Source organism: Eptatretus burgeri, chromosome 10 (genome assembly GCF_056783735.1).
Source record: "Eptatretus burgeri isolate ZD-2024b chromosome 10, Ebu_testis_v1, whole genome shotgun sequence".
Lineage (NCBI taxonomy): Eukaryota > Metazoa > Chordata > Myxini > Myxiniformes > Myxinidae > Eptatretus > Eptatretus burgeri.
Window position 1 is genome coordinate 64,838,290 of NC_140970.1, and position 14,219 is coordinate 64,852,508.

The 14,219-nt window shown below is 42.5% G+C and overlaps 1 protein-coding gene across 1 annotated transcript in view; it reads right to left on the reverse strand.

Moving 5' to 3' along the window:
• SLC25A16 (solute carrier family 25 member 16) overlaps positions 1–7,125 on the reverse strand; it is a 42,954-nt gene extending 35,829 nt beyond the window's left edge. The window contains exon 1 of the mRNA XM_085898743.1: positions 5,297–7,125. Within this exon, the coding sequence (XP_085754869.1) occupies positions 5,297–5,345 (49 nt within the window). The 5' untranslated portion in view covers positions 5,346–7,125. The remainder of the gene's footprint in view (positions 1–5,296) is intronic.
• Positions 7,126–14,219: the final 7,094 nt, after the last annotated feature.

Here is a 14,219-nt window from a genome sequence, read left to right on the forward strand (position 1 = left end):
GAGAGACAGAGAGACAGAGAGACAGAGAGAGACAGAGAGAGACAGAGAGACAGAGAGACAGAGAGACAGAGATACACAGAGAGACAGAGACACAGAGACACAGAGACACAGAGAGACAGAGACACAGAGACACAGAGACACAGAGACACAGAGACACAGAGAGACAGAGAGACACAGAGAGACACAGAGACACAGAGAGACAGAGAGACACAGAGAGACAGAGAGAGACAGAGAGACACAGAGAGACAGAGACACAGAGAGACAGAGACACAGAGAGACAGAGACACAGAGAGACAGAGACACAGAGAGACAGAGAGACAGAGACACAGAGACACAGAGAGACAGAGACACAGAGAGACAGAGACACAGAGACACAGAGAGACAGAGAGACAGAGACACAGAGAGACAGAGACACAGAGAGACAGAGACACAGAGAGAGACAGAGAGAGAGACAGAGAGAGAGACAGAGAGAGAGACAGAGAGAGATGCATGAGAAGAAAGACCCTATCCTATTTGTGTAAGAATCTGCACATGGAAGTGTCAATTTAATTTAATGAGCATCAATGGGAACGGAGCAGCCCCAGCTCATAGTAGCAATGCTTGACCCCCATGCTTGGTCACACCGACTCGCGGCTCCCCTTGCTCTGCACCGCCTGTCTCCCCAACGAGGTTCGATGTCTGGCGATTGCTGCTCTGGCTCGTCCTCTCCCTGTCCCCAATGTTCTGCCAACGATGAACTGCTCTCTGATCTTCCACTCTAACCACAAATTGCTCTTTTTATGAGCCCTAGACCAGGGAAGGAGCCAAAAATTGGATCAAACGAGCTGCAAGCGAAATCACACTTCCCCATTGGTCCATAGTGGTCATAGCCATGCCACGCCAGGTGCCGAATGCGAAAAATGGCTCAGCTGCTCACTGACCCCGTCATGTCAGAACACCGAGTTTAACATGGGGCCATGGTTTTTGGATGCGTTCTCCGACCCCGAATGTGTGCTGGTCTCCATTCAAAAGTGGAATTGTAGGGAAATTGCTGCACCACCCAAAGGTCCCTAAGTGAGTTCTCGCGCATGTTCACGCTTCAAGTTATGCCCCAAAATAACCTGACCTGCAGCACCTCCATGTCCTTCGAGGCTATGGTGAGAATTTGATGACCACGTGTCAGTTGCGGAAGTTGTACTGTAGTGCAAACAGGTATCATTTGTAGTGAGAGAGGATTGTAACGTGGCATTGTGGGGAAGAGGTTGAAGTTCCTTGGAATGAGATGGTAAATAAAGGTTGCGTTTGTAAGCGCGAGTTATTGCAGGGATTTTTCGTCATCATATGAAGTGATTGTGGTGAGCGCGATATTGTTTGGTGAGTGGCATGAAGGTCTGAGTTGAAATGGCAGTTGAGGATTGGTGTGCAGTTTTGAACGGCAAATTGACACGCTAAGGCACAGGATGCGCTCGCAGTGCGAATGCTCAGTTTCTAGCAGTGTTTTCTGATTTCCGTGGTGGCTTGCTTGCATGTTTTGTGTGAGAAAAACGGGTGTAGAAGGAAAAGTAAAGGTTAAAGAGGTACGAGATGTAACTAAAAGAGTCCCACGCAACACATCTTTCTCCTTTACTGGAGATGTGGAAAGGACAAAGACACATACTATTGAAATAACTGCCTTGGCATCACTGTATGTTGTGTGCCATTGTCTTGGAGGCATGCGATTTTCCAGAAATGCAACAATGGACTCGCAGATAACCCGGTTCCACCAGGCCATTTTAAGGGAATTTGTTTCCAATTGTGTGTGGAGTATTTAACTCGTGTGAAAGGAATGTCGTTTGACAGCACAATGGCAGGCACCTGTGGAAATTCCGTGGAATGTAAAATGTGACTGAATCGTCAACAGTTTTCTTCTTCAAGTCCACATGCCACACCCTACCACCCTACCCAACTCAGCATCCCTCCCCCCTCCCTCGCAAGGATTCACAGACTGATTAGACAAGTAGCGATCTCAAGCCAATATGGAAGGTATCACTATGGCTTCCAGTTTTTCTTTATTACCTCTACCACCGAAGGTGAAGAGGTTCTGTTTTCACCCCTCTCTGTCTGTTTGTTTGTCTGTCTGTATGTTTGTGTGCAGGATATCTCAAAAAGTTGTGGACGGATTCGGACGAAACATGGTGGACACATTGGTGGGTGTGTAACAAGGAAGAATTGATTCAATTTTGGTGAAGATCCAAATCTGAATGCGATATTTTTTTAGTGATTCTTCACCATTGAAAGATAGGGCTAAACGAATATAGAGCACGATATCTCAAAAAGTTGTGGACGGATTCGGATTAAACTTGGTGCACAGGTTGGGTGTCTGATGACGACAAATTGATTCGATTTTGGTGAAGATCCGAATCAGGATCTGGATACGACAATTATTTAATTTACGAAGTGATTCTTTACCATTGAGAGATAGGGCTAAACTAATATATAGCACGATATCTCAAAAAGTTGTGGAAGGATTCGGACGAAACTTGGTGAGGAGGTTGGGTGTGTGACCACGATGAAGATTCGATTTTGGTGAAGATCCGGATCTGGATCCGGATACGACTACGAGAATTTTAAAGTGATTCTTAACCATTGAGAGATCGGGCCAAAAACGATATGTCGCATGATATCTCAAAAATGTATTGGGCCCGATATGTTCTCGTGGATCAGGCATTACGTGGCGGAGGTATGTACTCTACCGAGTGCCCTTGTAGTTGTGATGTTTTAGATTGCAGTTTTTCATGATTTTCATTCATTTGTTCTCCTAAAACCCCAGATTATTGAGAGTATAAAGACAATATGCAAGGATATTATGTCATTTTTTTCCTACAATTTTTATTTAACAGTATAATTGCAACTAACTGTTAAGACTGCTCAGGTTTCTCGGTAAAGTAAATCACTTGGAAAGGTAATTTTACATTAACATAACTGACTGAATTGTTTTGTGTGATATTTCTTTACTTCTCGTAGATGTGCCTCTCACCGACTGAGGATATACAGTGCCTATAGAAAGTCGACACATTCTTTAAAAATTGTCACCTTTTGTTGCCTTATAGCATGGAATAAATCGCATTAAATCAGACTTTTCCCACCTTTATTTACTCATCGTAACCCACAACTTCCAAGTGAAAAACAAATTCTACAAATTTAAGAAAATTTATTAAAAATACACAACGAGAACATCTTGGTTGGATAAATGTCCACCCCCCTCATAATAGCAATTGTGAATGAGCTCAGGTGTAACCAATCACCTTCAAAATCACACACCAAGTTAATTGGCTTCTACCTATGTTAACCCTTGGAGCATAGTCAAGACAATCATTGAGAAGTGGAAGGCGTATGGTACCACCAAGACTCTGTCGAGATCAGGCCATTCCTCAAAACTGGATGACGAAGCAAGAGGAGACTGATCAGAGAGGAGGTGTTTTAAAAGCTCCTTGGTACTCATAGTTGAGTCTTTGCTGTGAAATGCACTACCCAGCAGAGGAAACCTACAGGAACAGCTGATTACCTTCGCAAACTTCGTTTGACGAAGGTATTGTATTGACCCCTGTGTATTTATTTATTTATTGGTAAATATGTGTGCGGACAAGATTGCGCAAAAACTGCTGGACCGATTAGCATGAAATTTTCAGAGATGATGTGCAGTTACTCAAGGACACCAGGCGAAGCTTTTGGGAGCGATCGGATCAAAGGTCAAGGTCAAGGTCACAAAAAGGTCAAAATCATTTTTTTGCGATTAAAGTGTCAATTTTGTTCCGATTTACATCAAATTAAGTCCAAAATGTTCAGTATTCAAATCTCGATCCACCGATATAGCGTATGGTATAGTGTTTGCAACCTTAGTTAGTCTGTGGAATTCAAAGGTCAAGGGGGTCACCAAAATGGAGTTTTTGATTGGGAAGCGTTGTGGACAACATTACACAAAAACCACTTCGCAGATTGTCATGAAATTTTGTGGATGTGTTTGGCATCACGAGAGGACAAATCGATTAGATTTTGGGAGCGATCGGATCAAAGGTTAAGGTCAAGGTCACAAAAAGGTCAAAATCGTTTTTTCGCGATTAAATTGTCAATTTTGTTTTGATTTACAGCAAATTAACTCCAAAATGTTCAAAATTAAATTCCCCATTCTCTAATATGACACATGGTATAGTACTTTTGTCACCCTAGATAGCGGTTGTGGGTCAAAGGTCATGGGGGTCACGAAATGCATATTTGTATTGAGATGCGTTGTGGACAACTTAATACAAAGGTAACTCGTGGCTGCGGCGAAGGTATGCGCTCTACGAGTGCCCGTTCTAGTTTTATTCTGAAATAATCAGAATCACTCCAATTTAACACAGGTGGAGGCCAATTAACTTGGTGTGTGATTTTGAAGGTGATTGGTTACACCTGAGCTAATTCACAATTGCTATTATGAGGGGGGTGGACACTTATCCAACCAAGATGTTCTGGTTTTGTATTTTTAATTTATTTTCTGAAATTTGTAGAATTTGATTTGCACTTGGAAGTTTTGGGTTACAATATGTAAATAAAGGTGGATAAAGTCTGATTAAATGGAATTTAATTCCAGGCTATAAGGTAACAAAAGGTGAACATTTTGAAAGGCAGTTAGACTTTCTATAGGCACTGTGCACCATTTGCGCAACAAAAATGATTACAACTCAAAATTGCATGAATATCGATATATGTAAGCCTCCGCATGCACTGTCTGGACCCAAGAGCTCTTAAATGAGATATTATTCAGCATTGTACAAGCTGTGGTTACAACGTTTACCCCGTTCAGACGCAATAATGCAACTTGCATAGATGGATAGACAGATAGATATGCAGTACATACATGACTGGAAAAAGTCGAATAAGGGAAGCTTGCAAATATAACCACATGAAGTGGAGGACATTACAAGAAACAAGGAAATTATTCGGTAATGCACAAAATCAAATCAAGAATAGAATGACATTGAACCTGGGATTCCAGCGAGCTGCAAGTTAATATGGGATGCAAAAGCAGATCAATCAGAGTTTATTCTTGATTAGTCTTGTGTTGTGGAATATTTAGTGTTAACTTTACTGTATGAACTGGTATAGTACAAGAGTGCAAATCAAATACATGGCTCCTTTCCTTTTTTTCTGTAACATTCTCAAACCCAAGCACTGCTTTCCTTCTTTTTTTTTTTTTTTCAAGGAGACATTTTAAGAATGAGTGCTGATATAAAATTAGTGCAAAAGAAAAAGAGAAAACCACTGCATAATCAGCAAACATGTGTAACAGACAAGGTACCTGCCATAGAACCAGCGAGCAGCCGATGAGCAGAGCTTGTAAATCCCATTTGCACATTTAAAAACTGGATGGATAAAACAGAAAAAAAATAAACATGATAAGGATACTGAGAAGCACTTTACCAAATAATTAGTTCATGAAAAACACACCTTCTGCAACACCCCTCCGACCACCTCTTTTAATTGAGCCTCAACTTGGAGATAAGGAGGGGAAAACTGGCTAACGGATCATGATATCAATTGAAGTTGGGCTCACGCTTAAGCATCATGAAAACCGGTGAATGGCTTGGCGTGAAACTGTTGTATGGCATCACATGGAATCAGAACAACCTTGTAGACCAAATCAGGGAAGCACCAAGCAGCAACAGAAGATTTGCCCATCAGTGTCAAAATGAAACCAGCCATAGTTTTTCCTCGAATATGCTAAAATAGCATTCCAGTGGCACTACAAAAAAGAAAAACACTCCCACCTCTGTGTCTTTCTGTATCCGTCTGCTGTGTGTGTCTATGTCTGTCTGTGTCCGTCTGTCATTTGGGTGTGGCATCATGGTGGCTGTGCAGTTCGGTGGTTTGTTTCATTGTTGCTACGTCCTGCGTATTGTGTCGTCTCCTTCTTCATTCTCCCCTTTTTTGTCATTCTTGATGTCCTCTCCTCTCCTCCTTACTCCAATCCACCCCCACCCTCAACCACCGTTTTCTTACTCCCTCCTTCCCTTCGGTTTACGTTTTTATTTCTCGTGTTTGTATTCCCTTGTTCCCTTGTCATTCCCCATTTCCTCATAGAGACGAGAGAGACAGAGAGCCCATAACTTGTGTGACAGTATAAACCGTTTCATTTTAAGGTGCGTCAGTAGACTGTTTGAGGCCAACCGTTGTAACCCCGTTTTTGAAAACCGTTGTTGTCTTATATATTATACAATATTACTTTGAGTAGGTTTTGGGGCAGCTTGGAGGGTGACTTGGTAGTGGGTTTTTATTTTTATATTGTTCTTTACTTTAAATTTTCTTTCAGCCCTTCCTGCCGAGGATCAATCGGTGGGTGGGGCAGGTTGGGGTTTTAGGTGTGCTCGTTCATCGAGGAAATGGCTGCGGCATATACAAATCGTTATGCCGCAATGGAAAATCTGACTCGCAAGCATGGAATAGTCTGCACTCTTCCGGAAGGTATTTCCATGGAGAGTGTGGTGTTATGTATTGGTAACCTGACTGGGATGGAGAATGTTCGTGCGGCGTCATAAATGAACAAACGAGTTATTGTTTTTGTGGCAAACATTGATCTGGTTGCTCGTGTCATGGAGTAAGGTTTGGTATTAGACTCGGGGGTTATTTTTAATGGCATACCCCCTAGACACTCCTGCTCAGAAAGCAGCAATCTCGAACGTTCCACCTTTCATAAAGGATGAATTGATTACCGATGCATTGGCAAAGTATGGAACGATCGTTTCACAAATGATGACCATTCCTTTGAGAATCAAACATGACAATGGGAAGCATGTGATGTCCTTTAGGAGAAGCGTTTACATGGTTTTAAAGAACGGGAATGAGGAGTTAAATTTAAGGTTAAAATTCTCTCAAGATGGGCATGACTATCAAGTGAAGACGACCACCACCGATTCACTAAAGTGTTTTTCATGTGGCAGTTTTGGGCACATGAAGCAATTTTGTCCTAAAAAATAAGGACCAGGCTGAAAATCCCGCTACAGCTGTTCCTCCAGTGGAAGAAAACGTAGGAGATGAAATTCCGAGTGTCTCTCCCGTGGCGCCTCAACCGACCCCTTTAAATGTAAACAGTGTTAGATGAGAAGAGCAGGATGAAAGTGGGAACGATGGGTTCCCTTTGGTTAAAAAAACAATGAAAATCCAAAATAAGAGATACATCTCCAATCTTTCATTAAAAAAAACAAGAAGCGAATACTTCGATACCGCGCGGCTGGGGGCAGTAAAAGGTTAGGAAAGATGAAACAATTTTGCAGTTATAAAATTTTAATGTAGACATGGTGAATTAGCATGCATGATGGGAAGAGTTGTGACGTTGGACAAATTTATATTTATAGCCCTCAGATCAAAGTAAATCGTATCTGAAATACCAGATAAGTGACAGAAGATACAGGACAGAATAGCCAATTATATAACAGCGCGATGTCGCCGCGCTGTAATAACCACTTCCGTCACCATAAAAGAGGAAGATATCACCTCCACAAGACGTTTTAAAAACACTTCTGGTGAAAAACAATGAAATACGAGAGTTACAATGCTGCGCATCAACAACAGAACAGGAAGATGATCACTTCCTACTCAGAAAATCAACTTCCGGCGTCACACAGAAAACGATTCAGCACAAAAAAAACGTCGCTCTTCCACATTAACCCCGCCCACAATTCACCCAGCAATAAGTGTGACAGAGACACAGGACAGAATAGCCAATTACATAACAGCGCGATGTAAAAAAAAAAAAAGCCTGTAGTACTGAGCAGGATGGAAGGATTCCTGGTGGAGACAATCGTTTTACTGTTCTACAGGCTTTTGGAGAAGAGGATGATTCCAATGGTGCAATGGACCAACAGGAACAACATGATGAAAGTGCTCTCTTAAACTCAATTGAGAGTTATCCAAAGGCTTTCGGGAATAGCATTTTTAGCTCTTGTACGAGCATCGACAATGTGAACAAAAAAATAACAATTTTTTTTAAAGCTTGGGTTCGGACATAGAAGGTCGTGAGGAGCAGTGCGAGGCTGTTGAAAGTGATGAGGGGGGGAGTGGCTGCAAATGACCTAATTGGAATAGCCCCCCTGGTAGATGATCCGCCTGTGCCTGAATCATTGCCAGGTCAGCGGAGATGCTTTGGTTCCTCCACCTCACTGTATGGATGAACCACTTTTGCCAGAATCCATGGCAGGGAGTGAAAATGCAAAGTTGGCTATTCCAACTCCCGTTGGGCCTACAACAGATAGTGCTAGACATAGAGAGGAGAATAGTTTGGAGTTTTTAGTTTCACAAGTTGTCAAAGTGTCTTGTGACACCAGTGGACAAATGGGTGATTCAGCCTCAGAAGACTCTGAAATGGATGATGTGGAAGAAGTGTCATCCCAGACCAATGAGGTGAAAGTCACCCTATTGGATGATGAGATAAAGGTCTTCCTAAGAGACTCCTATCATAAAAGGAACATTGATTTGAGGGATTTTTTTTGTTTTTTACAGACCTTCCTGGTCAGATAAATCGCCCCAAGGAAATTACTCAGAGTACGAATGAGTCAGTTTTTACAGACACCAATAAATACCGGTCAAAGGTCAGGTCAGGTATGGGAGCATGCTCCAGAGCAGCGCGTCGCTGCGTCCACTTTCCGCCGGTACTTCAGGGGCCTCTGTCTGGCCATCCCCCAGGCAGATGCCTGGCCCATCCCCATCTGCTTGAGATGCCGATCAACCTGCTGCAACCACGAGGCACGTGGTTGGCCCATTGGCCTCCTCCACTCACAAGGCTCCCTCGCTGAGAGAATCTGGTGAGCAGGATCAGCATCAGGAAAACGAGCCACATGTCCATACAGCCGCAGCTGATGCTCACGGACTATGCAGGTAACAAATCTCATTTGAGTCTCTCTCAGCAACCTCTCGTTGGACACAAAGTCCGACCAGCGATAGCCAAGGATTCTCCGAAGAGACCTGGCACCAAAGGAATTAAGTCTCCATCTCAGATCCTTGGTCAGAGTCCAAGTCTCGCATCCATAGAGCAAGACTGGAAGCACCAAGGATCTGAAGACTCGGACTTTCTTCCTCCCGCACAGGTACCGGCAGCGCCACACCCCTTTATCCAGTTAATCCATGACTCCCCAGGCCCGACCCAGACATCTATTGACCTCTGCCTCACAGCCAGCAGAGACATTAATATCACTGCCAAGGTAAGTGAATCTCTCCACGACCTCAACATCCTCACCACAAACAAGCACAGACAGGACAGCAGCATCCAAGATGTCATTGAAAGCCTGGATCTTAGTTTTGACCCAGGAAACCCAGAATCCCAGCGGCTCCGACTCCTCATTCAGCACCTCGAGGGCCCCCAAAAGGATATCTAAAGTCTGTGCAAAGATGACTGCATCATCTGCGAAATCAAGGTAAGAGATGTTGAAATTCCCAAACGATGCACCGCAGCTTGATCTCTCTGACAACCTCCCTATAATACAGTCCATACAAGTGCTGAAAAGTGTGGGGGCCAGTCCACACCCCTGACAAACTCCAGTAACAACTGGAAATAAGTCAGAGATGGTACCACCACATCTCACAGCACTCTCAGTACCAGAGTAGAGTTCAGACATCAGATCGATCAGTTTTGGTGGCACACCACGAAGACCAAGAATCCTCCAGAGGGCATCCTGATTCACTGAATCGGACGCTTTACAGAGGTCAAGATAAGCTGCAAGCAGCCCTGCCGAAACTCTCGCCTGCATTCGGTGAGGACCCGAAGAGCAAGCATACAGTCAATCGTTGACCTCTTTGGTGAAAAACCTGACTGCTCTGGACGCTGGTGCTCAAGCAGATGGTGGCAAACCCTATCAAGAATTATCCGAGCAAAGACCTTGCCCGGCACTGAGAGAAGCATCACCCCTCGGTAGTTGTTGCAGTCTTGGCGATCACCCTTCCCTTTCCAGAGAGGGACAACAAGGCCCCTCTTCCAGTCAGTTTGGATGATGCCTGTGTTCCAGGCAGAGCACAGAACTGCATGCAACGACACGAGTGCAGCATTTCCACCAGCCTTGAGAAGGTCAGCATGGTTGCTACAGATCCCTGGAGCTTTACCCAATTTCAAACTGTTAAAGAACTGGATTAAGAAAGCTCAAAACAATTTAAAGAAAACCCAAAGGAATTGAAGGACTAACTCTTCCTTTCACATGGCTGAGGTGCGTTTTGGGAGTGTACATATTAATGGAGGGGTAGCCTTAGGGCGTAAACTCCAGGTTAAGTCTTTGAGAAAGAGATTGAACCTGGGGATTGTCCTGCTTCAGGAAGCTCATAGTTCCTTGAATTCTGATTAGTCGGGTCAATTTATGACAAACAACTACCAAACTCACAACAAATTGCAACAAAAAGTTTCTCAGTGGTTTTCATTCCCACTGGATATACTGATCAATAGAAAAAATAGCCCCATGCGGGAGTGACAGTCATCTCTGCGAGAAAATATATAGCCTCCAGAAGGTAGGGCAGTTTTTGCAAACTTTGAAGTCACGTGACGCGAAAACGAAAGCAAAATTCGAAAAACCGTCCCGCCCAAATTTCGATATTGTCCCATAGATTCATATGCCACAATCAAATTCAAGATTGCTTGAGAAATGTAGGAGGAGATAGATTTTGAAAATCGTCATTTTCGCATTTTTTGCCAACTTTGAAGTCACGTGACATGAAAACGAAAGCGAATATCGAAAATCCGGCCTGACAAAATTTAGATATTGTCCCATAGATTCATATGCCACAATCAAATTCAAGATTGCTTGAGAAATGTAGGAGGAGATAGATTTTGAAAATCGTCATTTTCGCATTTTTTGCCAAATTTGAAGTCACGCGACATGAAAACGAAAGCGAATATCGAAAATCCGGTCTGATCAAAATTTAGATATTGTCCCATAGATTCATTTGCTACAATCAAATTCAAGATCGCTTGAGAAATGGCGGAGGAGATAGAATTTGAAAATCATCATTTTCGCAACTTCAAAGGCCTCGTGACCTTGACCTTGACCTTCGGTGACCTTGAAAGTCATACCATCGTGTACGTCTCATCGACCTCTATCAGGATCACTAATGACGAGATCTCTCGCTTCAACTTCATTGTGAACGGACGGACGGACCCATATTACCCTTTCTCTCACCAATATTATTAGGTCATTGGAAATGACCTCAAAAGTCGACCAAAATCTGTCATCCGGAAATGGCTTAAAACAGTCATTTTCAAGATGGCCACCACCGGGCTTTGAAATAACTAAAACAGCTCTAACTTCTTCAATAATTGTGATAAAAACACAATTGTTGGTTCTGGTCCATGGTTTTAATGGATCAGCAATCCACTGGTGTCAATAAAATTTAGATCTGATCAGTATTTAACCTGAAATCCAAGATGGCGGCAAAAAATGAAGGGAATAAAATCAATAAATTATCTCGATATAATCAAACCTCTGTTAGGCAATCACCCAACATTTATCAAATTCTAACAAAAGGGTTTTAAGTCTTCTCTTAAGGCCCAGTCACACCTTGACGTTGTAGCCAGCTTATGCGGATTTTTGAAAAAAATTTGTCTAAAATGCTGGCACACGTCGAATACATTATGGGTAAGTTTTGGAAACATTGAGAGCACGCTGAAAAACTGCCATACATCGTAGTACGCTGGCTTTCATCATTGTACTTTGCGGTTGTCCTCAAATTTTAGCATGCTTGAAATTTGTTTGACTTATGCCAGCGTATGACTCACAAGTTCCGCTACGCTGGCCATAAGTTGTAGGCACGTTATGCGATCGTTGGCACACGTCGACACACTTTAATTGTAAGTTAATAATAAGTCGAAACACATCGAGGTAATGTTTAGCGTACCCGAAACTTATTTATAACCTACTAGTAAAGGTGCCCGTCTTCGACGGGCGTCACTGGCAACATATGGTAAAAGACAGATAGCATGAATGTATTTTAAACAATATATTATATCATTTTTATCCATTGATTATCATTCAGGTTTTCCACTTCGATGACATTACCACATAGTTTAGTGACTACACAACGTGTACCATTCGTGAGTTCCGGAGGATCCATAGAGCACATTAAAATTACAGGGCACCCGACTTTAAAGTGATCCAAAAGGCCGGATCAGTTTCGTCTACATATTCATATCTTGTAGATTTTAGCTGGTGAGAAAGTCATGGTTTTGTGAAGAAACTATGGCACATGGAAAGTGCAAATTAGTCAGGAATGAACTCAACTGCTTTCTCCCCAAATGGAGCGTGATTCTATGAGCCGAACTCATCTTAGTAGTCCTCTAAAAAATGGGAAACATTTTTATTTCTTTTTTGTGCAATAATTCCTCCAATTTTGCAAATGGAGAACATGAACTGTTTCACTACCATAATCACGAAAACGAATTTTGAGGGGCCTCTTAAGGAAGACAATAATATCATTACTATACATGTCAAAGCTTGTTTCATTTCATGCAGTAACAAAAATCTGATGTTGGAACAAAAAAAGGGGCGTGCCAAAATATTAATGCAGAAGATTCATTTCATGCAGTAACAAAAATCTGATGGTGGAACAAAAAAAGGGGCGTGCCGAAATATTAATATAGAAGATATAGATGAGGAACGTGTTGTAGGCACGTTACACGATCGTTGACACACGTCGAGGCACGTTACTTGTAAGTTACTCATAAGTCGAAACACGTCGAGGTAATGCTTAGCATACCCAAAACTTATTTCTAACCTATGAGTAACGTGCTTTGAACCTATGTGTAACGTACCTCCAACGCATATTGACGTATTTGATTGACGTCTTCTGGATGACCACAGAACTTACTGAACGTGTTTCCAATTTACAGCTACCGTATAATAGCGTATTGGCAGCGTTTTTAAAAAAAAACAAAAAAAAAACAATAACTTCCGATATTTTGTCACGTGCCGTTACGTCACGTCCGATTGCCTCTTCAGTTTGCTCATGTCTTATTCTTAGTTCATCCTCTGTAAATATTTTCTGTTTGAGGATATTGTCACATCGACGTCGAAACTTAAAATCAAATGTCCGAATATATTTTAAAATTCATGATAGACTAAAAAAAAAAAAAAAAAAAAAAAAAAAAAAAAAAAAACACGACGACGACAACAACAACAACTTCAGATAATTTCGTCACGTGCCTTCACGGAGCCAAGGAGAAAAAAATAAAATGTGCCTTGACGGAGAAAATAAGTTTCGGGTATGCTAAACTTTACCTCGACGTGTTTCGACTTATGAGTAACTTACAAGGAACTTGTGTCTGTGTGTCAATGATCGCATAACGTGCCTACAACTTATTCCCAGCGTAGCGGAACATGTGAACCATACGGCGAGCACGTCGTAAAATTTTCAGCATGCTTGAAATTTCACGACGTACTAGATGTACCACGAAATATGACAGCGTACTTCATCGTTTTTCAGCGTGTTCTTAACGCATACACAACTTACCCATACCGTATTCGACGTGTGCCAGCATTTTAGACACATTTTTCATAGGTCGGCATACGCTGGCTAAATCGTTAAGGTGTGACTGCGTGGTTGACACTTCCAATTCTAAGGCGGTTATGATTTAAATCGGCATGCGGCAGGTTTTTAACAGGCTACGCCACGAGTTCGTCGGCGATACGTGCAGCGCGCTATGCCTAAGTTAAACTATCGTTAGGCATAGGTTGTGAACGCCGACAACAGGCTAAGCATTCGTTGGTATAAGTTATCTATAAGACAACGAAACGTTCTGTGCCCGTTACTAATATGTTATGCATACGACCAACACGTTATGAATACGACCAAAACTTAAAAAAAACATCAAAATTTCAGCGTACGCCAACGTTTTACATACATTTTTATACGTTGCCATTGCTGGCTAAATCGTCAAGGTGTGACAGCGCCTTTAGAGGCGAGCATAAAGCGAATCTTGGAGCTACGTTGGCATTGGACAAGCTGGAACAATCACTCATGGTTTTGGCTACGGGAACAGCACCAGACATGGATGGCCTCCCAGTCGAGTTCTATAGGGCTTTCTGGACCCTTATACCCCTCCTTGCTCGAGGTGCTTGAAGAAAGCATTGAAGGTGGTGAACTTGTCCTCAGCTGCCGTAGAGCAGTGGTGACACTCCTTCCGAAGAAAGGAGATCCGCAGCTAATCAAGAGTTGGTGGCCTGTCTCACTTGTGTCCATTGATAAGATTTTTG